General features: G+C 54.3%; 2 protein-coding genes and 1 long non-coding RNA gene across 6 annotated transcripts in view; 2 read left to right on the top strand and 1 right to left on the bottom strand.

The window, feature by feature from the left end:
• Positions 1 to 785: 785 nt before the first annotated feature.
• The window catches only part of RASSF4 (Ras association domain family member 4), a 32,343-nt gene continuing 6,219 nt past the window's right edge, over positions 786 to 26,909 (bottom strand). For 2 of the 3 annotated variants that reach the window (XM_042960286.1, XM_042960287.1), the window contains 7 exons: positions 23,346 to 23,441; positions 20,840 to 20,915; positions 11,439 to 11,581; positions 10,043 to 10,134; positions 9,203 to 9,360; positions 5,563 to 5,664; positions 4,720 to 5,201 (listed from right to left, as the gene is read on the bottom strand). In XM_042960286.1, coding sequence (XP_042816220.1) covers positions 4,737 to 5,201; positions 5,563 to 5,664; positions 9,203 to 9,360; positions 10,043 to 10,134; positions 11,439 to 11,581; positions 20,840 to 20,915; positions 23,346 to 23,407 — 1,098 coding nt within the window. In that variant the 5' untranslated portion in view covers positions 23,408 to 23,441 and the 3' untranslated portion in view covers positions 4,720 to 4,736. The other variant, XM_042960288.1, reaches the window with a different exon arrangement.
• On the top strand, positions 14,003 to 15,772 carry DEPP1 (DEPP1 autophagy regulator). Its single transcript, XM_007080052.3, is given in 3 exon segments — positions 14,003 to 14,210; positions 14,777 to 14,872; positions 14,875 to 15,772. Coding segments are annotated over 2 exon segments (624 nt in total). The 5' UTR covers positions 14,003 to 14,210; positions 14,777 to 14,802; the 3' UTR covers positions 15,429 to 15,772.
• On the top strand, positions 19,009 to 22,672 carry LOC122231796. Of its 2 annotated transcripts, none has more exons than XR_006209041.1 (3): positions 19,009 to 20,555; positions 20,636 to 20,923; positions 22,488 to 22,672. It is a non-coding gene; the product is annotated as an uncharacterized LOC122231796 (long non-coding RNA). The 2 variants fall into 2 exon arrangements; XR_006209042.1 differs by having other exon boundaries at positions 19,009 to 20,300.

Here is a 26,909-nt window from a genome sequence, read left to right on the forward strand (position 1 = left end):
CCTTATCTAGAGATGTCTTGAACAATAATATTGTAGCAACTGCAAAAAAAGAAAAAAAAATCCCGAACACCGAAAAAACTATAAAATTAAACCAGGGACTGCTTTCAGAAGGTCTCCTGATCCAATGGCTTTCCCCTGGGCTTTGTCTTTCTCCTAAGCTGGCACGTGTTTCTCAGGCTGGAGTGCCACATACTCCAACCCGGGCTCAGGCTCAGGCCTCCTTCCAGGGACTTAGATCAGCTCTATCCTCTCTGGTCCAGCTCTGCTGTTCCCCTGGCCCTCCTGGGTATCCAGCTTGCTTCTCCAATTGAGGGTACCCCTGAACACCTCCCGGTGAGGTGAACCGTGGCTCTGTCTTTGTCCCTCCAGGGCTGAGCACAAGCCTGGCATAGTTACCGCTGAACAATGGATTGGCGGTTGTCCTAGACCTGAGCTTGTCAATAACGGGTTGGGGAGTAGAGCGACCTGGGGGAGCCTGTTTGATTTGTTTTCTACCCTCTCTTACGTAGAGATGCTGCCATCCCATCTGAGCTCCTGCCTGGAAGATTCCTATGGTCCTGATGCCAAGATTTTGTAAATCACGGTGGCCCTATTGCTTATCATTCGGGCTGCCCACAGACCCCCATCAGTGATTCTTTCTCTGTGCCCTTTGGCTGCCTCTGTCCTCAGGCCCCACACCAGTCCCAAGGATGTGCACTGAAATGAAGGAGTCACGTTGGGGTCTAGAGCAGCGGGCTGCCCCCAGCATTGGCTCTTTTGCCAACTTTGGCCACACGTATCGTAGGATAAAATTTGAGAGGTTCGAGCAGGGAGTTAGGGTGGACACACACAACAAAAAGAAGGCTTGGTCCTAACTCCTTCACTTCAGCACACCTTTATTGAGCACCTGTGAAATTACGTTGCCAAAGGAGAACAGAGACGACAGAAACTGCAGGGGATCTCCCTGGGGCATCTCTGCATGTCTCTGTGACGGCAGAACTAGGTCAGGGCACCCCCGGCACGAAGTTCACCCTGAACAGTGGATCCACAGGACAGGGCTGCTCCCAAGCTCTGCTCTTTATGGGGGCCAGTAAGGAGCCACTGCACGGAGCAGAATTGGGATCTCTCTTATATCTGGAAGACTCTCTAGTTCTTCTCTTTAAATCCACTATCCACAGGCCCCAGTGGGAAAAGAATTTTGTCTTTAATTTGCTCTGGTTTGGACAAACACTTCACATGACCAACGTAAACTGTTGCACAGTTGTGCAAAGGCCTTCTTGTTCATTCCAGAAATTCTCCAACAGCTGACAAACCCAAATTTTTCTGGCCCCAGGGGGGTTCAAAGCGCTTTCTCCTCAACTACACATTTCTTCTCATTGTGCCCCTTTGACGGGAAGCGTAGAGAGTGGAAGAAAGAGACCAGAAAGGGCAAGAGGCACACAGGTATCCATGGGACAGCGCGACGGGGACGGACCATTGCCTTCCCGAGCCCGCCACATGGCTGCCCCCCGCACAGCCCCCTGGACTCTGCTCCACACAGGCTGGCACCCTTCCAACGCCACGTGGGCCACCTCCTCCATGTGATCAAAGTGCCATGTTTCCTGCAGCAAGCTCCTTATAAGAATTCCTTCAGGTCTCACTGAGGATGTTAAGAGTGAGTGCTGCAGAGGGAAAATGGTGCGCTCATGGTCTTACTCCTGGTCTGACCTCTGCTGCCAGGGTGCTAGGCTGCATGGGGCTCGTGGGGTGGGCGGCCAGGGATGCCGTGGAGAAGTGATGGCCGGACACAGGGCACATCCCGTGTCTGCTAGCAGCCCCTGCTTTTCCCAGCAGAGTCCGGAGCTGCTGCATGAGGTGAGGGCAGACGGGGATCTTGTGGGTCACGTGGATGAGGCGGTGGGGGGCTTGTGGCTGTGCAGAAGCTCTGGGCCAGGCCCTGGGAGAGCAGACAGAGCGCACACCTCACGGGCTCGATCGGGTACTGCTCTCCTGAGCCAGAGAGGTACGGCGTGAACAGGACCGGCCGCGACATCCAGCCCCATACTCTGGCCAGTGCCACGGCTTCGGGGCTACTTGCCGCACAGGCAGGCCTCACACAGACGCCCCACCCGGCAAATTTCTGGCTCCTCAGGCCTGGCTCTGGGCCCTGTGAGGGAGCCAGGAGCCAGGGGCACAGGACTTATGGTGCTCGGGCAGGTAGACATGTAGAAGCACGTGTGCTAGACTCCTCAGCCGGTGGCTCTCGGTCAATGTGACCGATCAGGGCCTGGCCACCGGCGCTCGGTGCGCACCGGCCGTGGGGGGCTTCGGAAGAGGCTGGTGCCGGCTGGCTACTCGGCCTCCACCAGCTGCTCCAGGCGCTGCAGCATCGTCAGACGCAGGGCTTGGAACCTGGAGGGAGACACAGTCAAGGGGACTCGCTGACACGGGAGGACACAGGGAGAGGGGAGAAGAACGAAGGAGCACACAGGTGCCTGGGCCAGTAGACCCGCGGCTGGCAGCCGTCATCTCTCCTCCACCAAGGAGAGGGAGGAGCCAGGCCCACACCCTGCAAGACGGCTGGCTTAGAAGAGCGGACAGACGGGGCCTCACACCCTGCTGGGCTTCAAAAGCAGAGCGCGCTGTTCCTTTCCGAAAGGGGCGTGCTGGAGTGGACAGGTGGCAGGGCAGGGATCGGGAAGCCTGCGCTCAAGCCCAGCCTCGTCAGTGACCTGTGCTGCGACCTTCCTCACCTCAGGTCTCGGCTTCCTCTCCGTGCACTGAATAGACTGACCAGGTGCCCCCCAGGTCCCCTTCCAGCTCCAAAACCCTACGGTGACACTGCAGACTGCACGGTGGACCGTCCTCTCTGACTGGGGGTCTCTGCTGACTGCTGGAAGAGGCCTCGCCGCATGGACGGAAGCCCGCGGGGCGTGGGGAGGGCCGTGGCTTTCCAAAAATCACTCAGCCAGAAACCGGAATCCAAAGCAGTCTCCCCACCGCAGGCCCTGGCTGTGAGCAGACTCCTTCCTTCCCTTCCTAAGGAGGGGGACTCCAGCCCTGGCCCTGGCTGATGCCCCAGGTGCTCTCCCTGCCCCACCCTCCACCCTGCAGGGGGACAGACCAGTCACTGGGCTGTGCATCTTGGCTAACCTCGCCCAGCCGGGCCTTGATGTATCTTCCCCAGGAGCCGGCTCACCTTTCCATTGGCCGGGTCCCCTGCGCCCGGAAACATCGGCTGTTACAGAAAGCTCCAACAGCCACCGCTTTGGGGCAGGCTCAGAGAGCCCACTAGCACAAAAGGTGCAGACCAGGCTGAAACCGCCCTGAGCAGGCCCTCTCCTCACTTGCCCCTACAGAGCTGTGTCACCAGAAGAACTCGTTACCCTGGCCCAGCACCCAGCCACACTCCTGCCTGACTCTCCCACTCAGTTTCAACTGCTGTGCCCTTCCCGTGCTGGTGAGGTGCTGGGGCCAGATGGGCGGCTTGCACCGCAGCCTGCCATTCTGGCAGACTGTCACCCCATCTTGGTGTCAATACTGAGCAGGGGGCCAGAGGGAGGTGCTGGGGAGCCAGGGCTGGAAGGCGAGGGGAGAGCTGTCCCGGCCCCAGCCTGGGTGCTCTGCCCTGCACGCTTGCCCTGGTGTTCAGGACCCACGACTGGCTCCTTCTGTGCTGCTTACTTCATGGTCAGTTTGATTATTTCTCTTTCCTCCTCTTCTTTTAATTTTTCAACAAAACTGTCCAGCACCGGCATTTCAAATTTAATGTACTGAGCGACCTAGAAAATCCAAGAACATTTGAGTGTGCTTTCAATTAGAGGCCAGACATGTGTTTTCTTTTCCTCGTGGCTTCCACGGCAGCCAAATCCGGCAATGTCTTATAGCCAAGGAAGTGGCTGCCCTCCTCCCCAGCCAACCCCAGCACTCTGTCTGCTCTGGGATGGAGGACAGATCGGCTCATTTTTACCTCACAGGCCACTATCATCCCTGGGACGAAAGGTTAAGCTGGATGTGAGGAAAATTATTCAAGAGAGAGCAGGACCACACTGGGTATTCTCTGGGGTGGGGGTGAGGGGGACTGGGAACACCACTGTTTCTATCAGTGGAACGAATCTGCACTAGTCTGTGAATGGTCTGAGGGATACAGGGTCACCGGCCTTTGCCTTGGGTTCAAACCCTATGGGCCTTTCCTGTGTAGGGGAGTTTGGCAATGTGCTCACTCCTAGCCCAGGACTCAGGCTGTGGTAAGACTTAGCCAGCTGGCTCCCTTCCACAGGCCCTGGGTAGGTCCTAGTTAAGGAGCCCTTGTGTAGGTCTTTAAGGTAATAACTAAACACACTCTAACAAAGGAAAAGTTTCTACCTGCCGAGGGGAAAAGCACAGGCTATGGTTTTCTAGGACCCAACTTCTTTTTTCCCCTAGGCCTGCTGTTAGAGCTGGTGGTCACTGACAGGAGGAGGGAGGGCTGGAGCCCTCACTCTGCCAGGCTTGGGGCCCTTGAGGACAGCTGTGTGGCCCCTGGAGACAGGGCCTGGCCAAGGTGCCCTTCAGAGCCCTTGGGGCCCCCATGCTGTCATCCGGCTCTTCCTTCAAGAGCAGGCTTCCCAGAGCCTCAGCCCCAACTCACGTCGTGGGGGACTTCCTCGCCCAGGTCGGCTTCCATCAGGAACATCCTGGCAATCTTCTCACACGGCCCGTGCAGGATCCTGGAAATCAGCGGGTACTCACAGTCTTTTAATTTTGTTCGCTCTGAAAAAGAAGGCAATTTACAAAATTCATGGGGCATTAGTACTGCCCCTCATTGTTCCAGGCCGGGAATCTGGTAGAAAATGGATGTCCGGGGGGCCCAGGAATCTTCTCCAGGCTTGGAAGAGAAGGCTGCCCAGAATGACATGTGATTGTGGCACAAAGCAAAGACCCAGGTCACAGAGGAACAGGAGCCGAGGGAGAAGCAGAGAGGGCAGAGTGGCCATGGGGAGGCCAGTGCTGTACAGAGGGCCGTGCGGGTTCGGCAAATGAACTTGGGGGGGAACCTTCAGCTCCAACTCCCGGACCCCGACACATATCCCCCAACCCCTCCCAACTGAGCGAGGCTGGAGATGGTGACTTCCCTTGGGATTCTGAGAGGCATAGCGAGGGTGGCTGGGTTTCAGTCTGGCAGAGGCATTCGTCGTGGCCCCCTGCCCAAGCAGCACGGCCATTGAGCCTGCCAAATGGACAGCGGCTTTTGTTTTCATGATCTGGAAGCACAGGCAGACACTTACCCCCAGACTCGTGAACAATGTAGAGTGCAAATTCACTGGGGCCATTTTCCACCTGTACAGGCAGTGATAGGCAGTCAGACCACGGCTTTCTGGGACAAGACGGACAGAAAGGGATCCCTGGCAGTAACCACACCCCCAGTGCTACACACACAAGTCCCCAAGGATCCTCCCCTCTCCCTGCTCTAAATCCCAGAGATGCTGCTTCAGTCCAGGAAACCTTGCTAGACCTTCTACCCAAGAACCACGGGCACCTTCCCCAGCCTTTGCCAGCCCCCTCCTCCAACAAAACAGCAAACCATCAGCCTCCCGGGGCAAGGCCGCTCATGGCCAGACTTACTCGGAACTTGTTCAGCAGCAGGGTGAGCACGTGCAGGGTTGTCATGGTGCTGTTGACCCTCACGTTGGTCACAGACCCATAGGCAGGAGTAAACACTGAGGTCTGTGGAGGGAGGCGGAGAGTTCAGGGCAGGGCCAGAGGGACATGGAAGTGACATCAGGCAGGGTCTGGGCACACTGTCAGCCAAGTGGTCCAGAGAGACAGGTGAACCTGGGCTGTGGGAACACCTGTGCTTGTCCGGTCACAGGTCTACACACAGCTGTGCCCACATCTGGGTGCACTTGGGGAAACTGTAGTAACAGAGGACTGAAAGAAAGATGCCTCCAAAGCTGTCAGGGCCAGCTCTCTGATCCTAGGAGCCAGTCCCATGGAAGTACTTCACGGGGGGGGGGGGGGGGGGACCAGTCTCCTTCTCACTCTGTCTCTGAGTCAAATTGCCAAGTGTCTGTTGATTCTAAGACGGAAAGTTTTCGAATCCGTCCGCTCCTCCCCATTCTCCCAGCAGTGCCCGAGAAGAGGCTGTCCGTCTACACTGCCTAAGTGTCCCACCTTTCTCCTGTCCAATCTCAGCACTTTCCATCCATTCTCCACCCTGCTGCCCAAAGGAACAACCTTTCAAGCACCTTGCAGCTCTGTGTGTTCTGGACCAGCTGCGTTAGCACAGAGTCTTGGCTCCCAGCCCCAGCCTCCTGAATCAGAACCCGCATTTTGAGGAAACCGCCAGGTGATGCTTTCCATACAGGACAACTTGAGAAGCACTGTCTTTTAGCACGGTTCTTGTTGAAAGTCTCTGAAGGCTTCCCATGGCCCAAACGGCACCATCCACAGCTCCTCTCACTGTTTACACATGTGGTACGACGATTCTCTCCCCGTCTCCCTGTGGTCCAGCCACACAGACTCTTCACATTATGTTCCTTGCCTTTGCCTATGAGACACCATATATCCAGCCAACCAGGGCATCGCCTGAGGCTTCATAGTCCTCAATGAACACTAGCCAGGTTATAGACCTGCTTAGCATTTCATCCCAAATCTTTGATTGGCTCCTGCAACAGCTTTTCGAAGTACCTGTCACTAGTCCTCCTTTTAAGAAAGGACGCCGAAGCTCGGAGAGGTTAAGTAGCCCGTCAGGGTCACCCATCTAGAAAGGACAGGGCCACTGGAAAGCCCTTGCTTTGGATCCTCCCTGTGAGACTCACTCCCCGCCCCCCCCCCCCCAGGTGAGCTCTTCCTCACTTGCCAACACCAAATTCAAATTTGCACGTTCCTCCTCTGTGGTCCCAGCCCCGCTGTCCCCAGGAAGTAACTGGAGCTCGGGTGTATGAAGGACCTGCTCAGTGTCCCCAAGCACCAGGGTCAGACTCAAATCCAGACCTGCCTCCTCCAAAGTTGAGACGTAGAATGACTCTGGGAGATACAGAACGCCGGAATAGGCTTTCAGTCCCCAAGAAATACGGACTGGAGGAGTTAGGCCATTTCAAGGAGAAGAAAGGTCTTGTCAACAAGACGTTGTCAGTGCTTCTGCCTGGTGCCTTCTCTCACGATGATACTGACCAGCTCCACGTAGGAACGAAGCTCCCATCTTTGCCATCTCTAACCACAAGGGTTTCTCTCGGGTAAAACACATTGGAATCCAACAGCCCAGGGCAAAGCACTGGGACAGGTACCAAGTTTAACCCGGTCTGGAAATCATGTCAACATCACTGCGAATCACAGGAGTTTTGAAAAATGATGGAGTCTTGAAGTAATAGCGTGCAGTCCTCAGAAAGAAAATCCAGACTAACAGCCTCAGGAAGTCAATTCTAGGAATTTCTTTTCTCCCATTGCTGCCTGTGACTCAAATACTGTGTCACCTGATTTCTAAGGACACGGATTCTGAATGGATCGTAAGTAAGGTGAGAGAGGGGGAGCCCCTTACTCAGCCAGGAGATGGGAATCCACTGTCCAACATGCCTAAAGACACTAGCTCACGTCCTGGGGTTTAGTCAGTTTGCCTGGAAGAAGGAACCCACCTTCTGTAGGTAAATCTGTCACTGGGAGAAAGAACCACCCTGACTGGATTACAGGCTAGTGGGTTCAGTGTTGGGCTGGCTGAGGAGCCCTTCTCGCCAGAGCAGCTCCAATGGGCCGAGACAAAAGCTCTCGCTGGTCATTGCTGTGCATTTTAAAGGATACAGAGTGCTCAGATCTCCGTGTCTCTGGGATATTTGTAATGACTAAAATAAGGCTTAATGTGCCAGACACACATCTTAGAGATGAGTCACTCTCTCAGAAGAGGGGGGTAAACGTACTGGAGATAAACCCCACTCTTTGGTACCTCGAGTCACAGATCAAAAGGTTCCTTTTTTAGGAACATAGAAATACAAAGAGCCTAATCCCATGCAAATATTCTTTTAAAATTTTTGACTAATTCCTTAAACTAGCATATAAATATCTAATATGCTTACATAACGCCTTACAGACCAACCCCCTTTGGAACCAGATTTAAAGAATATCCAAGCCAGATTGTGAGTCCTCTGGCTAATCCAAACCATTCTTAATCTCTGCTTAACCTCAGCCCTACCTCCCCTGTGCCCTTTCAGGAAACTTGACTCTCAAATAGTCCTGGGTTTTCCTGCACTTAGCAAAGATAACCTATTGTCACCCCTGAACACTCACCGCCAACCCAGCACAGAGTGGAAGGCGGGTCCTGACAACAAGCTTGCCTTGCTGAATTCTTCACCCCGAAGTCCAGGGTGCCCCCAGAGCACTCGAGTGGCTCCTGGCAGGCCTCAACTGTGTAACCGTTCTTGAGATCTGACCCTGAGACCTGCCTTTGCCAGGCCCCCTCCCCCTCCCATGAGTCATTGCCTATCAAGACGGGCAGCTGCCTCAGCTGGAAACCCCTGCTTCCATTTCCCAGCGCTGCAGGATGTGGCCCCGTTACGGGACACTCCATCCGGGGCCTCACCCACACTGCCACTCATGCCATTTATAGCAACAATCAACTTCTCCTTTTACACTTCGGTTTGTTTAGGGACTGATGTCATCTGGGGAAGGAGATCTCTTCCTAGGGTCAGTACAATGCGCACTCGGACAAAAGGCTAAGTGCTGGGAACCAGGAGCAGGGCAGGTTCTCTGGGACACAGGAGCACATGCCCCTGGGCGCACCTCAACCGAGGGGGCTAATCTGCCCTGTAAGAATGCCAGTAGCACGTCATGTTCCCACAAAACCATCAACTGAGCTCTGGTGGAAACCTCATAGAAAACTGCCTCATCAGACGTAAACATGGCATTGCTTTCCAAAAATCCATGCAACTTATGAAAATGGATGGACAGTGAGTAAGCATGTGGTAAACAAAACAAAACAACACAGGCTTTGGGGTCACCAGGTGGAATGCTTTGCTTTGTTTTGTTTTGTTTTTTTGAATGCTACTTTGATGTGACTTTGGGCAAGTTTTTTCTCCCCCTGAGCCCATCCCCCCCATGAGGACACAGATACGACCACCCCAGTCCACAGGGCCAGGGTGACGGTGAACTCTGACAAGACTTCGGTGCGGCCTGGCCTAGCGAAAGCCCAACAGTTGCACCCGTGCAGGCTGGGGGCTGGTTCCCCGTGGCCTCAGCTTCAGGGCCCAGGGGAGAGGCCGGGCTGGGACATCACCTTGTGGTTGTAAAAGTGCCCGTTGATGGAGAACCGATGTCGCCGGATCCTCTGGGCCTCGCCGGGCGTGCGGGACCGGGGCCTCCTCTGGATCACACAGGCTGCGTCGCTCTTGGTCCGCATCAGCTGTGGGGTCTCCTCATCCTCCTCCACGGGCTCTGCAGGGAGGAATGAATGAGAAAGTTGGTCCCAGGTGGTGCACAGGTCCAGAGACCTGCTGTGCTGCCGTGCATGGGATCTGGCTTCCTGGGGCTTTGTGGTGGCACCACGCTACAGCAGACAGTAATGTGAATGCTGCTGCTGTGACAGAGGCTGGGGTCCAGCTCGGGTGATGCCCACTTTGCAGACCGGAAAGGTGACCCCCAGGCAGGATGACCTATGTCACCATACCACATGGCCGTGGTGTGGGCCTCTGTCTATGGGCACTCAGGGCAGGTCTTTGGCGGTCCTGTCCCAACCCTCTGAGCCCCGACTGAGTGCGAGAGGGACAGAAGAGCAGTCTGGACCCCAGAGTGTGAAGATGTCCCAGAGGTTCGCAGGGCCAGGAGGGCACCATGCCCGCTACTGATGTCTCCTTTCTGTAATGCAGCATGGTCCAGGGGACTCAGGCAAATTATGTCAAATAATGTCACCTCTGCAAGCCTCTGCTTCCTTTGCTATGAGGAGCTGATGAGACTACCTCATACTGAGGAGGGATTCAGCCAAGTGTTGTTCCTGAAGACAAGTGAAGCCACTCTGTGCCCCTCCACAAAGCTGTCCTTCGGAGACAGTCCTGACCCAAGCCCTTCCGCTCCTACCCGGGCTGAGACACGGTCCCGGGTAGCTTGAGGCCCCACTTACCTGAGCTGTCTCTGGAACTCTCGGTGCTGTGCGCCGTCTGAGCGTTTGGCTCCTGGGCAGCGACCTTGCCATCCTGAAGAAGCGGCTCCTTTCTGAAAAGACAATCATGGTGCTCACAGAGCTGCTGACGGAGAGAAGTAGCTCAAGTTAGAGAGACAAGGATGGATGCCTCTGTGGATGGGACAAAGGTGAGAAGCAGGGCAGGCTGAGGTAAGGCTGGATTTCACACCGAGTTAATGCAAAATATTAAAAGAAGAGCAAAGAATTGCCATGGTGTCTGCTGGAGGGAGAGGGAGTCGGGCCCGTTGACCCGAGTGAGCTTGTCCCTGTTGCATAGACACAGGGACACAGGCGGTGCCCATGCACTCCTAGGCATAGACTGGGGAGGCGCTGTCTGTGGCCAAACGCTGAGCAGGCCTTCTGGGCTTCCCTCAGGCCTGATGGAGTGTTGGGCAAGGGCAACCTTGAGGGGCTAACCTCTGGGCCTCTGGGCAGGGTGGACTCCAAGCGAGGGTAGCTGGTGCCAGGCTGGAGAAGGGCCTCTGAGGGTCCTGCTGTCTGTCTGCTCACGTGGCTGCTTTACCCCAGGGAGTGGGACGCATGAATCGTACTAGCAGCCTTTCTAAGAAGTCCATCCAAATGCTATACTCTAAGTCTGCATGGGGTGCAACGGGGCGGCGGTGGGGGGGGGGGTGTTCAGTGCCCTCAGAACAGCACCTGTACTTGAATTTTCGAAGGGGAGAAAGTTTTGAATTTCTGCCTCTCAGAAGGATTCATTATAGGCAAGAGCAAGCAAAACACAGCAGCCAACTGCCCTTTATTGGGGGTGACAGGGCAAGAGGAGGCAAATGTCCACTAAGCAATAAAATAGGGACCTGTTTTGTCACGATTACAACGTATTTCTGATATTAAGATAAATCTGGTATCGAGTCCAAGTACATTTATAAAAACAAATTCTGATATTAAAATAAAAGCAGAGCAGTGAGAGGTGAAATCTGTGTGAATTTTTGAGCTAGAACAGATGCCAAAAAACATTCACTTTGTCCAGGATGGGGGGAGCCCCCTAGCTGTAGCTTGCCTCCTTGCAGATAAGGTGGTTCCCGTGAATGTATGAAAAACACAACTGGAGGTGATGGGAGTCTGGAAAATTCTCCAAGAGTGAGGTGACTTGGTCATCATCTAGAAAGATCACTTGTTGGCAGGTGAGGCCATGGGCTCAGGCAGTCGCGGGGTGACAAGGATTAAGGCTGGCTTGTGCTCTCATGTGCCCCATGATGGAGCAGGGCTTCTGCCCTGAGACTGAGGACCCCAGCCCCCGAACCTCTCGAAAAGTAAGCGGGGTTGAACAGTTGTCAGGGAGGCCCCCTGGCCCTGCCTCAGCCATCCCGGCACTCACAGGTGGCAGCTGGGCTGTCCAGGCGTCCAGGAGGCTGCCGAGAGATGCACTCGCTCCCTGTCATCCTGGATCTGGAGCCGGATTGGCCGCCTCAGTCCCCAGGCAATGTTGAGAAGTCCCTCAATGATCAAAGCGCCTTCCTCCTGTGGGGACCCACACAGGTTAGCCTCAGTCCCCAGGGCGGCCCTCCTCGGGGGTCACTGCCCACCCTCCCCCAAGCCCCCGTAAGGGCCAGCCTGTCATCCACAGGACGCCCTGCACACTCTTGGCCGCAAACACATCCTCTCCTCCTTGGGGTTCTCCCCAGGGGGAAGGTACACAAGCCTCTACATGCTCCAAGGCGTAAGGCCATGTGACTGACCAGAGGAAACCTGGGGCGTGCCCTTTCACTGCTCAGCTCTCGTCTGGCCAGGGGCACGGCCTGGGACAGAGCAGCTGAGTCAGGCGTCCCACAGGAACCCAGCTGCTATCCAGCAAGCACGTCCACACAGGAGTAAGGAAACATGTTCCAGAGAAGCATGGCCACAGTGACACCAGTGCCAAGCAGAGAGCCTTCCCACACCCCTCCCCCCACACTGCACCTGGGAAGGAGGCCCCACGGTCACCAGGTCCTGCTGCGAACATGTGCAGGGCGCTGGATTCTTTTCCCTGCTGGTCCTCGGTGCTGGGTCTCAGCCTCACCCTTCTCCCCACACTGCCGCCATTTGCCACAGTAACCACTCGAGTGGGCCGGACCCACCCCCATATTTCCAAGCTGCTTTCTTTCCCGAGGGCCAGTCTTGCTTTCCTCACCACCTGGACACAACCAGTCCCATGGTTCACCATTGGCATGAACACTCAGAAGATCTACAAGAGCTCTCATTCTGTGTCCCCAACCAGACTTGATTTCCTAAGGTCTGCAGATGGCACAGCTACCTACTGCCCTTCCGCCAGACTCTGAGGTCCTCATTGTCAGAACCCTCCAGAGGCACCCTCAGCGAGTGCCCTCAGGTCTCAGGGGTGCCACTCACACCCCTCAGGTCTTTTTTATTCTGTTTCCGACCTAGTTCAGGCTCCTATGTATGCGCGACCACCTCCAGGCTCCTTGTGCCCAGCCTAACGGCCCCCACGCGTGTGCCTGGCCAGGCTGCTTCAGAGCATCTGTCTGAACTCTTCTCGGCCTCATTTTCCCCAGAGGTGTGGTCCTCCCAGCTCCAGGCTCCTAATCTGCTTTGATACTAGCCTTTGGGCAGTGAACTTTGAACATCATTCTCCCATTGCTATCTTGAACATCACTCTAGATTCACAAATTCCATTTCTTTCTCCTTATAGGCATGGGAAGCCTTGCAAGAAGAAGGGACCTTGTAGAAACTTCTTCATATCCCCGGAAGGCCTTACGGGGGATGTGCCCTGCAGTGTTGACTTCATACTAAGTTAGTCATCGCTTAAAACACTCCGCCATCCACAGAGAAAACAGTTCCACTTTGTTCAAGGTTATCAAAAGTACACACAGCTTTCTGGAATGGCCTTGCACTACTTGTTAAAAAAAGAAAACAACAACAACAACAAACCAGAGTGATTTTTGATAACCACTGATGTTTCACAGTCACAGATAGGTAACTAACCCTCCCAACAAAGGAGAGACTGGATTGATTCACTGGAGTTAGAGGGGGCAGTAAGGAAACCCAAAGTGGGGTTCCTCCGAGCTGCTGCCCCACCTAAAACACCTCAGCATGTCTGTTCACAGAGACCTGTGCCTGCCGGCCCGGCTGACCCAGGTGGAGGGAGATCAAACCAGTCAGGTGCTGGGTATGAGAGTCAGGAGGAAAAGAGAGCACGGCTGGGGCAGGGCAGTGGGGCCGGACACGCTGAGGCTGAAGCTTCAGATATGCCATTGGAAGGCTCTGGAGAGCTGGCAGGGAAGGAGGCAGGGGGAATTGCCCTGGGGCTGGAAGCAAGGAGCTAAAGCAGAGCAGAGCCTCCCAGGTCAGGGGTCAGCTGTGCTGGGGACTGCTGGCCCTATGTCCCTGCATGGGCCGCGTATGAGCCCCCACGCTGTCCCCCCAGCCACGACTCCACTGTCCCTCAGCCTGCCCCCTATGGAATGGAGGGGAGGCCCTGTCAGTCTGCAGCTGTCTCTGGTCAAATCAGAGGAAACCGAGGTCAGAGGAGGACCTCCGGGCTTCTGGGCAGCCCTCGCCACACAGGTGGGGAAGTGCATGCAGACAGAGGCAGGACTAGAATGTGCTGTTCCAAGGCCTTATGTTTCCGTAAGTCAGGAAGTCATTGTGTACCCTCAGTTCTGGGTGTTAGCGAACACCTTCCTCCTTACTGGAGCCCCCTACTCCTCCCTCTGCCCTCCACTCCCTCACCCTTATTCCACTCGCCCCTACTCCACTCTTCCACAGGAATAGTGCCCCTCCCTCCCCTGCCCTGTAGAGTAAACATCCCCCAGGGCCTCCTGTAGCTCCAGGCTGGCTGCTGGGCCAAACCCCGCCCCACCCGGCTGTTTTCCTCCCAAAGCCTTCCTGTGCACTGCTATTTTTGGCCCTCGTGACAGTAATTGATGGTTGGTGGAAAAGTATAAAAGCAACTGCCACACCTCCAGGTTCACCAGACGGCTCCCGGAGGCCAGCGCTCCGGACAGGGGCCAGTTGTCCCCACATTCCACGCGGGACGCGGGACTCAGCCGGCTGGGCCCCCCAGCCCTCCACCCTGAGCTCTGTGGGTCTTCCCAAGGACTGTCCTTGCTCATCCGGCATCCCTGCTCTCCCCACATTCCCTCAGCTACAGGTAAGAGGGAGCAGCTTCCTTCTGGTTTGAGATAAAATGGAAAGGTTTTGTTTCTCTTCAAGGGCAGGGACCTACACAGCCTCACTGGCTACAAGAGACCAGGGGATGCAGTTAGCGGCTAATAGCTGCAGAGGGCGTCCCATTCGAAAAGAGATTTCACGTGTAGGGTCATTCCATGTGTTTCTTACATCCTTTCCAGCGGGTATTTATAACCCTGTTTTATGGACGGGTAAGGGGGGGCTTGGAGAGGTGACCCTGCCATAGGTCCCCAGGTCAGGAACTGGCAGAGACTGGCTTTACTCCCAGGTTCCCTCTGACTCCAGTCCGTTAGGCCGGCTTCTCTTATTTGTATAGGTTCTTAAACTACAGGGATGACAGATTCTTAAGCACACGGTGTCCAGGGTTAGTAGGAAAGGGAGAGTCCAGGAGATCCGAGCCTGGGCTTGGGGCTGCAGACTTCACTCTGCTCTCAGGCCCATGATTCACCTAGGCAGCCTCTCAGGTGAGGGAGGGGACACAGGAGGGGTGACAGGATGGCAGACGCTCACCGCTCTGTCCACCAACAGGTTACTGCTCCCCATCGCCGGCAGCCATGAGGTCCCGGCTACTGGTTCCTGTGGCCCACCTGCCCACGATTCGGGAGACCTCGGAGGAGATGCCGCCCGGGGGCCTGGGCAGGAACCCCTGGCCTCCCCCAGCCTGGATGACTATGTGAAGTCCATTTGTCAGCTGGCACAGCCCACTTCAGTGCTGGACGCGGCCACAGCCAGGGCCCAACTCGGCAGACCGCCCCAGCCAGCCCAGGCCTTCGAGACGAGCTGCCCTACTGAGTCCCTACGGGACATTACTACCCGCTTCAGTGGCCAGCAGCCTGCACTGCCCAGGGATGGTGCTGCTGACCCCCTGGACTGGCTGTATGGGGAGTCCCAGGAAAAGCAGCCAAGTAGGAGGGACCCACCGAGGCGGACTGGCTCCTCTGCTGACCCCTGGGGTCCACAGAGACAGATGGATGGTGGCAAGGCCCGAGGGACCCCCGGAGGGAGACTCTGTGACGCCAGGGTGCAGGGGCACTCTCTGGCAAGGCCCTCAAGGGACCGGCACCAGGGCTCCTGGCCTTCCAAGCCACTCTGTGGGACTGCAGCCTCCCCGCCACCCCCCCGCCACGGCAGCACCCTCAGAACTCTCTATTTGCACCTCCCGGTGATCCATGAACTCTGATCCCTCCCAATAAAGGCTTCTGTATAGAGCACGCTGGTCTGTGTCACCTTCTGGCCCTCTTCCCCTGCGGTGGGCGCTGTCCCCGGCAGGTCTCTGAGAGGGAGACACCTTTCTGCAGGGGCTGTCCGCCTTGGCATTTCATAGCGAGACCCCCTCCTCTGAAGAGTGAGAACAGCCTATCTGGCATGATGTGGTATTACTGACCCCGCTCGCACTGTTCCTTGCTGGATGATCACCTTGGGCAAGTGACTTAATGTTTCTGTTCATTGGTTTTCTCATGGGTAAAATGGGGTAATTAAAGGGACCTGTTTCTGATGAGTAAGTGGGAAAAAACCCACATGCATCATGGGGGGTGTGTTGTAAGCCCATACTCGGAGCAGCTACGGTCTATGTGGTGGCTTCAGGGTGGGGAAATGAGGTCGGTGGCAGGTAAGAAGCAAAGGTCTCAGCCCCACGGTGATTTCAGAGTGAAGCCCTGGGCACTCCAGAGTCAGCCTCCTGGCTCCCACCCTCAGAGCCTGTGCTCCATGTGGCCCAAGAAAAAACAGCATTTCCCCAAATGTGCCCGCTCGGGTTTGGGGGGAACTTATCACCAGGGTACCTGGGGGTATCTCAGTGGCTCCAGCTCACAAGTCCTGTTGTGTCATTGGGGGTGTGTTGTCCATGCTGAGGGCTGAGACAGAACCTGCACCAGCTCAGCTTGCAGACCAGGTGGCTCTGTCCTCACTGTCCCCATCCATCCCTCCACCCAGGGGGCTTCTCAGCTGTGGGGCCAAAGTGTAGGCTGTTGTCCAGAGCCCTGCTCTCTGGCAGGTCCAGCGGCCAGGGCCTCGCTTCACATGACCTAAGATCTGGGCCAGCCCTGGGTCCTCCAGCCTGGAGGCGTCTGGCAAGGAAGGAGGTGAGGGTGAAGAATAGGGGAGAGGAAGGGTCTCCTTCCTCAGAGAGGCAGGTGAGGCATCAGAGAACTCAAAAGAATCAGGCCTGAGGACCTATTACCCTGCTCCCTTCGGCCAGGTCAGAGCTGGCTGACCCTGGTCAGTGCTCAAGGGACAGAGGGGAGAGGAGGAGGGCAGAGCTGGGGCCACATTCAAGTTCACAGCCTGCTTCAGTGTCCTCTGTCTCTTCTGTGGGCTATCAAACTATTTTCTTCCTTTCCTCTTCCCTTCCTACTTTTTTTTTTCTGTTTTAAAATTGCTTTTCACTTTAAAAATGTTTATCTGCCCTCTTTTTGAAACATTTTAAAAAGTTTATTTATTTTGAGAGCGAGAGAGCCAGGGAGAGCCACTGAGCAATCAGGAGCAGGGGAGGAGCGGAGAGAGAGGGAGAGAGAGAGAGAGAGAGAGAGAGAGAGAGAATCCCAAGCAGGCTCCCTGCCATCAGCACAGAGCTCGACGTGGGGCTCAATCTCACAAACCGTGGGATCATGACCTGAGCCGAAACCAAGAGTCAGATGCCCAACCGACTGAGCCAGCCGGCGTCCCTATCTGCCCTCTTTTATGTGTGTTGAGTGGGGAGGCAGAATGTAAACCATACATTGAAAAGTTTCAGACAAGTAATTTACTCAGTTTCCTTATCTGTAAGATGCGGTCACCAACCCTGCCCTCCACACCCCACAGGGTTGGGAAATGGGGCACGTACTCTTGGAGATGGAGTTAGAAACAGCATATACGAATGCCTGCATCTGCCACAACCTGCTGGTCCCTGACCTTCGCTGGCAAATAAGTGTGGGGCAGCCTTCAGCCAGAACATCCGTAGGAGGTGGCAGGGAGGGCTGACCTGGGAGTGGGTGCTGGCTGGTGCCCACAGGGGTTGGGCTTGCCTCGCTGTAGCCCCTTCTACGAAGCTGTGTGAACCAGGGTCAGAGGGAGGCAACTAAGGATGAGTGAGGTTGGCCAATTCTCCCCAAGCTCAAAACCACGTGGCTGCATTTGGGACATCATACAGGGCTCTGGCTCCTCTGCTAATATGTACTGAGATGAAAGAAGCTAATGATATCTTCAGAAGGTGTCCCCCCACCCCCCCACCAAAAAAAGAATAAAGGGCAGGGGGAAGGGGTTTCTGGCATTATTCCAAGCTTCCCATGAGACACAACAGCCTAGGAGAGAGTCCCTGTGATGGGGGTCCTATGGAGAAGTCTCTTCCCCACAGCCACCAGTGGAGTGGGAAAGGACACAATGACCTGACCAGGGGGCAGCCTGGCAAGCGCTTTGGAGCTCTCAAGGGAACGCGTCCATGGCCGAGTACTCACCCCAGGTGCCAGTGGTCTGTCAACTGCCTGTCATTTCTGCCTCCAGGCCTTAGAGGAAGGGGGGGTCATTTTAAGAGGGAAGGGGATCCTGACTTTCCCCACCCTGGGAGAGACAGAGACCCTGAGCCCAGGCATGCTCCTCCCCTTTCTTCCCCTGCCCAGGAGCCTGGCGCCAAGGATGGGGACTGGGTGTTGTGCCTGCTCACGGCCACCAGGGGGAGCATCAGAGGCGGGCTCCCTGAGGGGGCTACACGCCCCTGCACGACATAAGGGTCCTGCTTTTCATCACAGCGATATATTTACCCACTGGTATTTCCAGGTGGTCCATTTTTCTCTCAAGAAGCCACCCAGCCTGGTTAAAATGCTTTGCTATCTTTCAAAAGGCACAGATGGCTCCAGCTTGCTCAAGCTCTTCATTGTAATACAAGCAAAAGTATCCAAAAGCAAAGTTTATAATACAATAGAGGAAGCGGGTGCCTGGGCCTCCTGAGTGGGGATTCCTTTGCCCTTTGGAAGCTGGGGGAGAGTTCACAGGGAAACACTTGACCTAGGGCGTGGCCCCTGCTCCCTGACACACTTCATCTCTCCAAGGGCTCTGGACCCCCGAGGAGACGGTGGCAGAGGGGGTGTCCCCAAACTGTGGCAGGCCACAGTTGCTCTGGGGGAAACCTAGTGACAATGGGTGGGGGGGGAGGTCTCTTCTGGGCCCCACATGGCTCTGTGAGGGCGCAGCCTGTGCTGAGCCCCTTGGTAGCTGGAAGGCCCCTTAGCTTGCTGATTGAAGGTGACAAGCAGCTGCCTGCATCCCCGAGGCCCCTCAAAGCTTAATGCTGGTAATGCTGTTGCTGTGTTACAAATTCGGCGCCCACGCCTTGCAGCCACGCTGGCACCTTCCACTTGCTGCAGTGTTTACCTTGCTGGAGACTTCAATTCTGAAGGCCTCAATCTCTTTGTCTGGAAAATGGCCATTCTGATGTCACAAAGCTCTTGTATTGTGAGAAACGAGTCGGAGGCAAAGTGCCTGGTGCCTGTCTGCCCCACCCCTGAGGAGAAGCCGGCCTGGGGTGGCCCCACAGTGCAAGTGCCTGCAACTGGGAATTCTCTGAGGTCCAGGAGGTCCCGGGGCTGCATTCCGAGAAACGGCGGAGGCCTGAACACCGGGTGGTGGGTGGGTCGCTAGGCCCTTGGTGTCCAGGAACCAGTCATGCATTTCAGCATCAGAACTCGGTGCTGCCCAGGCCTACAGCCCGTCTCTATAGTGGCGATCACCTCCCGAAGACACATACTCCCTCAGGCTGGCATCCCCTTGATGTCTAAGGCTGTGGAAGTTTCCTGCAAGGTGCTTTCTGGCTCCGGGGAGATCACGTCAGGTCCTCATACCTTTTGTAGGTTAGGAACATGAAAATCCCCAACTGCGGGGCGTTAACTTCTTACCACGGGGCCCGTCGAGAATACCTCTTCCCCTTTTTGGGTCTCTCACTTTTCCACGTGGCCTGTCCCATCACACACAAACACAGGGCACAGGTTTGGGGCTTCCCAGCCCTGTTCCCCACACAACTGCTCCTATAGAGGGGACTGTCTTGGGGAATCCCAAGAGTCAAGACCAAACTCTAAGAGTAGCAGTTCTCAAACTTGGCCTTCATTGCAATCCCCTGGAGGGCTTGTTAAAACACAGCTGGGAAGATAAAGAGTTTCTGAGTCAGGAGGCCTGGGGGAAGGACGGTGATAAGAATTTGCATTTCTAGCCAGTTCCCAGGTGACTTTGAGGCTGCTGAGCAGAAACCACCTGTTGAGAGCTGCTGGGTCTTACATCAATCACTGAATGGCCCAGGGCTAAGAAGCAGGGTGCAGCCAGAAGACCCCATCGCATGCCTCCAGCACAAGGACTGAAGTGGGTCCAACTCCTCGCTTAGCATAGATTAAACTGTCCAGCACACTGGAGCTCGGGACTCATCTCAGCTTGCCCTGGGCCTGCACTTGCCGGTTAGTCACCCAGCATCTGTGCTCAGGTGCTACACCGTGCCTGGCCGGGGGACACGAAGCCGGGCGGCAAGAAAAGAAACAGCAAAAGCAGAGATAGCAGGGCGGTGGCATCAGAGCCCTTCCAGCAGCAGTACAGAGCAGGGTAAGTGGCCGATAAGACGCGTATCAGAGAGGCTGCTCTGCAGAAAGAAGAGCGGGAGCGAAGGAACAGTGCAGAGGGGCTGGGAGACAAGCTGTCAGGGCTGGCCCCAGGCCCTGTGCAGGGCGGCGGGTCCAGGGGAGGTGGCGTGCGAGGTTGGCGCAATTCCAGGTCGCACTACTGGCAGGCCAGTGCTGCCTGGACTGGGAGCCAGCTGCTTCCCTCCCCTCCAGGCTCCGGAGCTGTGTGACAGTAGCCTGGCCTGGGCTGCGTTTCACCTACGGACGTGTTTTGTTTAGCCCGCTTGGTGTTTCGAGGTTTGGGAAATTGCACATGAAATTCCAGATGTCTGACTTCTCTGGCTCCCTGGAGCCCATCTTCCTGCACAGCAGCAACGGGTTCGGTCCGCAGGGCGACAGCGTCTGCAGACAGCACGTGCTCTCGAGTCCTCCGCTCCCCACGCCTGCCCTGTCTCTCCCGTTCTGACCTGCCCAGCTACGTGAGCATCTTTTGGGGAGCTCTCCTCCGTTTCAAACCTTCTCTGATGTCTATTCTGATTGGCAACCACAGAGACTGCTCCCACTTCTTGATTGCCCTGTGAACTTGGGCAAACCCGAGCCCTGTGCTGAGTTCCTTATTTGTGCTGTGGGAGGGGCACTGAAGGGACTGGCTGTGCGGTCTTAAAGATTTTAGTCTCCAGGGTCCTGGCAATTCACGTAGGCAAAAATCTCAGGTGGAAGGAGAAGAACTGCAGGTGATTATTTCCATCTGCTCTGAACTCTTGCTGGGGGAGGGAGAGGGAGGGGACGCTCTGACCCCCAGCACCCCTTACAGGACGTCCGGGAGAGAGAGCTGGTAACCTGGTCTCTAACTCAGAAGATGGGCGGCCTCATACTTCATTATCCTAACTGGGACACTTCTCAGAGTGAAGGGAAAGGTCTTAATAATGACCCTGGAATAGCAGGTACAAACCAGGACTGTCTTCAGCAATCCAAGATAAACGGTGACCTATGAATAAAGAAGAGAAACTGGCCTTACCTCTCGATGTCTCAGCTGAAAGCTTCTGCCCTCGTGGTAGCAGTTGTAAGTTTTTAGCAAGCTTAAGAGCTCCGACCTAAAAAGGTAAACACACATATAATCTTGGGGTGTGGCAGGGCTTTGGGACGTGATGATACAGGTCTCTCCGGCCACACATAATCAGTTTAGAGACTAGACTCTGCCATCAGACACATGCCTTTTAGTCTTCTAGAGGTTTCCACATGACAGACCTTGTGTAAGGTGTAGGGCTGGGAAAAGAAGGAAGTGAGCTCACAGACGGCCCATAGAATTGTGCAAATGGTGTTTGCATGCTTTCACTATCACAGATAAGAGTTCCCGAAAATCTCCCTGTACTTTATTTCTGAGTCATTTCCTCAATAAATCCCCCGGGATTGGATTATTGGCATTTGAAAGACTCTTGCTTCCCCCCTCGGCTCCCCCCCCACCAATATTACTTCCTGTGAGTGCCTGGTGTGGCTGCTCTGGGGGCATCATGAGGGGTGTCTGCCTCTTCCTCATCCTGGCTTTCTGGAGGTCTGACCAAGAGGTGAAGGTGACAGCTGTGAGATAAGATCCCGAAGGTCTGAGGGAGGCCACTCTGCCCAAACGCCTTCTCCCCAGAATAAAGGGAAGCCTTAGCGGATAGAAGCCGGTCCCTGCGCCCAAGCTGGGCTCTGCCGGGGAGTGCAGTCCAACAGATAAGAAATGCAAGGCACACGTGTGCTTTTAACCCTTCCAGCGGTCACATCACGAAGGAAAACAAAACAGGTGAAATTAATTTTCATAATGCATTTTATTTTATGACACAATATATCTAAAATATTTTCATGTCCACATGTAATCAATATGAACATGATGAATGAGGCCTTACTCATTATTTTATTTTGTAATAAGTGTTTGCCACCTGTATTTCGTATTAATATGTGAACGTTTTACATAAACGTTATTAACGAGATCTTGTTCATTATTGTATTTCGTAATATGTCCTTGCCACCTGTCTTTTATATTAACTGTACTTCTCCGCCCGTAAGTCATGTGCTTGGTGGCCACACGTGGAAGTCACTCCCCTGCTGGCCGGGGCCGCTTTAGAACCTCTCTGGGCGGTGCCTTCACTGACACTGGAGCACTCCAGGGAGTGGATAAGCAAAACCCGCCGTTGGTGCCCTGGTGTGCTGCCTGATGTGGGGATGACGGTAACTGATGACGGAAGTGATTCACCTGTGGTTCAGTTAATGTTATGGCATTAACATTGCAAGAGTCAATGCTGCATATTCGCTGTGCTTGTAGGTGTATCAATGCTGAACATAAACTTATTAGGATATATACACATGAAATTAATCACTTTATGGCTATTATTATGACTTTCCCCAAAACTATATTTTTTTGAGAGAGAGAGAAAGAGAGACAGAGAGAGAGAGAACGAGCAAGCAGGGGAGAGAGGCAGAGAGAGAGAGAGAGAATGAGAGAATCCTAAGCAGGCTCTACCATCCCAGGACCCTGGGATCATGACCTGAGTTGAAGTCAAGAGTTAGCTGCTCAACCGACCGAGCCACCCAGGCGTACCTACTGTTATTCTCATTATAAAATTTAAACCGGGAATGTGAGAGTATGGGCAGCACTGTGAATGGGATGCTGTCTGTTTTCTCAGGTGTCTAACTGGAGGACCCAGGAAGCAGCTCAGCAAAAGCTAGGAGGCTGGCTTTTCTTCAAGGAGGCAAATAGGAGCTGCCCAAATCTAGAAAATATTTGGACCCAGCACGCAAAAAGCAAGAGAAAATGAAAACTTACGTTAGTGCAGAAATACATTTGAATAAATACTCCAAGCATTTTTTTTATGGTAAGACGGAGTAAATAAAATTGAAAATAAGCCAAGCTAAAAAATCATCATGTCAATAAAATAGGCTTTTTTCAAGAACAACTCTAAACCTATTTTGAGTTTTATTTTTTCCCCAAACTGTTTGACACAATAAGAGTAGTAGTATTGCTCTAGCTTTTGTTTTTTTTTTTTTTTCAACTTTTTTTTTTTTTTAATTTTTTTATTTTTGGGACAGAGAGAGACAGAGCATGAACGGGGGAGGGGCAGAGAGAGAGGGAGACCCAGAATCGGAAACAGGCTCCAGGCTCCGAGCCATCAGCCCAGAGCCTGACGCGGGGCTCGAACTCACGGACCGCGAGATCGTGACCTGGCTGAAGTTGGACGCTTAACCGGCTGCGCCACCCAGGCGCCCCAAGCTTTTGAATAAATTAAATGCCATCTGTGCAGAGTCACAGCGGACATGGCCATGCTTTCCTGCTTTTGGGGGCCTGAGGGGGCAGGGGTCAAACCCTCAACCCAAAGAGATCCTTGATCTCCAGGGCGCCAGGCTTCAGAAAGAAGTGCTTCCATCACTGTCCCTGGGGCAGGCACATGGTCCTATCTATGAAAAGTGCCCAGAATCCCTCTACCCAAAGGCTGCCCATGGCAGGGAGTGACCACCAGACCCCCTCCCTGTACACAAAGGCTTACTTCAGGATGGACTTGCTGTCACTGATGGGAACATGAGAACTGGGTGGACAATCTTCCTTCATGTTCTCCTCTTGTCTGTAGCATCAGGGAGGCTACCTGCAGGGAAGAGGAGGAAGAGCATACAGACAGGTGAGCCGGAGAAGGAAGTGCTGGCCAGTGCAGTGCCCAGAGCCCTGTTGTGCAGGCCTTGTGGCTCCAGCCTCACCTCCCCCCTCCCCCCTTCCACCCCGGGGCACAGGGTGGCCATAGCTCTGAAGGATCAGGCTCAGAGGACTTAATGGGGTCCCACACCCCACACGGGGCAGCCACGTTTCCCTCGGCAGGAGACAAGGTCAGAACTACTGAGCTAGCTGGCACCCAGTACCAGCCCAACAGCCGCCCTCCCCGAACCTCTCCATAATCCCTAGGGATCTGGATCCGTCTCCTAAACGTTTCAGACCACAGGCTCTCTTGCCTCAGCTGGGACACCCTAAATGATGGCTACTGCCTCCATCACTCCTCCAGCCCCCCAAAGCACCCTGGGCCTTTCTCCTCCATTCCCACTGAGCTCAGGCTGGTGGCCCTTTGGAACCAGCACACCTGGGCCGGCTCTCCTGGTGATGGGTTAGTCGGTACTGGGGTCACTACATGCTGGAGACCGTGTTGAGCATTTTCTATGAATTATCGTTTTTACTCCTTACAACAACGGTATAAGGTAAGTACTATCCTCATACCATTTTATGGGCGAGAAAACAGGGACAGAAGTTAAGAACTTTGCCCAAGATTCCCAGTGAATCGGTGGCAAAGTCATTGTTTGAACATAAGCATTTGGATCCTAGATCCTGGTCACTAAAACCCATCTCGCACAGTGACTTAGACCCTCCAGACTTCCTTTTCTTATCGATGCAATGGGGTAATCTCTATAAAGATTATAAGATTGCTAGTTGATTCACACATGAAACCGTGTATTCACAACCCAGAAGGCTTCACGGAGTTTCTTAAACCCTCCTGGGGAAATCCACTAGTGTTTTTTTCTATCTTGTTGGCATCTTCCACGCAGATTTCTACTACTTTCCCTCTCCAACTTACCCTGGCTGAGAGCTTTCTCATTGAGGCCCCCCGTGTGTCAGGCAGAGAGCCACAGTACCTCTCTCTCTCCCTATCCCAGTCATGGCCCTGTCTCTACCTTTCCTCTCAAGTTGCAGCTAGGACTCTGAGGGGTTAAGTCATACTGGGAAGTGGCACAGACAGGGCATACAGCCTGTCCTTCATATCACAGAGTGGCTCCTTCCCCAAACCCCAACATCTGTTCACACAAACCTGGCTCAGTCGGGTCTTTCCCACCTCTGTGTGTGTGCAAATGTTCCTGGGGGTTCGGGGTCAGGTTCAACTGCTGCTGTGTCAATGCCCTCAAAGTGGACAGGGTGCTCCGTCCCCTTGGGCCCTGACTCCCTAGCTGAACACACTCTCCTCCCACTTGTTTGATATCACCCACAAACAACACAGGCTTGCTTTCTGTGTTGGTGTGTCAGGCCTGAATGAGCATTTGATTCTGGAAGCAGGGGAAACAGGGAGAAGGGGAATGAATTGAGGGAGGTGGGCTTCTCAGTGACCTCAGAATCATCCTAAAAATACCTCCCTTCTCCCTGGGTCTAGAGAGAAGCAAAACAGGATCTAGACAGAGGTCAGACCCTACCTCTATAGGGCACAGGGCAGGGCACTGTGGGGTTCTGGAGCGGGGGGCCTCACTGCTGGGCAATAGGATTTCAAAATCGGGTTTCAGTTCCTCAGCACCTCAGTCTCCAGTGGAAAAAACTGCTCTGCAAGGCTCCCTCTCTGAGGAGTTCCTCAAACACTTCCATGCAGAGCTGGCTTCAGCCCAAGAAAAAAGTATCTGAGTTTCTCACTCAACACTGTTTCTGTGGGTCCCTGGCACAACTGTGTCTTGCTTTACACAGGCTCATTACTGGAAGGGAAGAGCTGGATTTACCCAGAAGTAACAGCAGGCGGTTTTCCCTCTGGCCTCCTCTGTAGCCAGCTTCTCTCCCATCCCTTCTCACTTCCTGCTCTCAGCTCTAGCTTCCCCGAGCTGCTCTCATCTCACCTACTGTGCTCTCTGCTTTGTTCTCCTTTTGGGTCTTGATGGAGCTATTCTCTGTCCAGAAAACAGCCCACTGCTTGCCCTGTATTCTGCAAGCTAGCTCTGCCAGGAAACCCTTGCCAGAGTGGTCCCCTCCTCTAGTATCAGGAAAAGCTCCTCTCTAGTCTAGCACCTGTTCTGGGCTCCTGGATGTTCTGGGCCCGCAGGGCCTGACCCATTGAGTGGGGAGCTGACAGGACGATGGGGGAGTACAAGTGGGGGAGGTGGGAGGGGAGGCTGAAGCCGCAGAATTCTGCACCACGGATGATACTTTTCTGGCTCACCTCTTGTTTCCAGCCCTGAGCCCGAGCCTGACACACAGCAAGAGGCCCATAGATGTCTACTAAATTATTGGATGGATTTGAGAAGCCTCATGGGGTCCTCCAAAGTCAACTTTCCCAGAGTTGTGCATCCCCAATTGGAATAAAACACGTAAAAGTCTCCAGGGGCTAGGAAAGTGACTCAGCTGAGACACTGGTCAGTGGAGTCCATGGGGAACAGGGAGACACATTCCTTCTCTGGAGGGGCAGCTCTTCTGGAGTTTCATGAGAAGCCAGAAATCTGCATCTGTAAGGGCTATATTTCACTGTTTGGAGTTGGACACTGTGGCGGAGACATTGCCCCTGGGATGACCTGTGATAACTCACATTCCTCCACCCCCCCCCCCCCGGGTGGCCATGTGACTAACATGTCACACGCTACACATAAGAGGTGTTGTGTGTGTCACTCTCAGACTAGTGCACTCAAGCCAGCCTGTGACCCCGTTCTTTGCCGTGGTGATCCAGAAAGCCACATGTCCCGATTGGTGCAGCTTCCAGATGGTCAGCATAGGTCCCAGAGCGCCTCTGCAGACTAGAGCTCTCTGCCAACCCACGGCGGATATGGACTGGGAAAGGGATTTAAATAAATCTAAGCTGCTGGTGTCTCCGGGATCTGTTACTGCAGCATAATCTACACTATCCTAAGGCCGTAAATTATTCAATTAAAACTATATAGTTAAAAATAAAATGTAGCTAGACAAAACATACTCGCAATACAGATGCCTTTAGCGGGGCTCTGGCGTGTGACTTCTGATTCATGACAGGACCCATGTCCTGTATAATATTATTTGCAAAGCACGGTACAAGGACCTGTTTACATGGTACCCCTACTGTGCCATCTACAGGACAAACGGAAGCTCTTTGTACCCCACCTCCCAGGCTTCCCCAACAAGAGTTCTGAATTCTTAAAATGGCAAAAACATTCAAATGGTTACGTATGAAATGCTGTCCTGCATCTTTCTGTCTCGAAGATGGCAGCTGCCCCTTCCCACCCCACCATGCCCCACCCCGCGATGTTTTTTTTTTTAATTTTATTTATTTTTTATAGAGAGACAGCACAGGTGGGGGAGGGGCAGAGAGAGACGGAAATACAGAATCCGAAGCAGGCTCCAGGCTCTGAGCTGT

The sequence above is a fragment of the Panthera tigris genome, chromosome D2 (genome assembly GCF_018350195.1).
Source record: "Panthera tigris isolate Pti1 chromosome D2, P.tigris_Pti1_mat1.1, whole genome shotgun sequence".
In the NCBI taxonomy this organism is placed as follows: domain Eukaryota; kingdom Metazoa; phylum Chordata; class Mammalia; order Carnivora; family Felidae; genus Panthera; species Panthera tigris.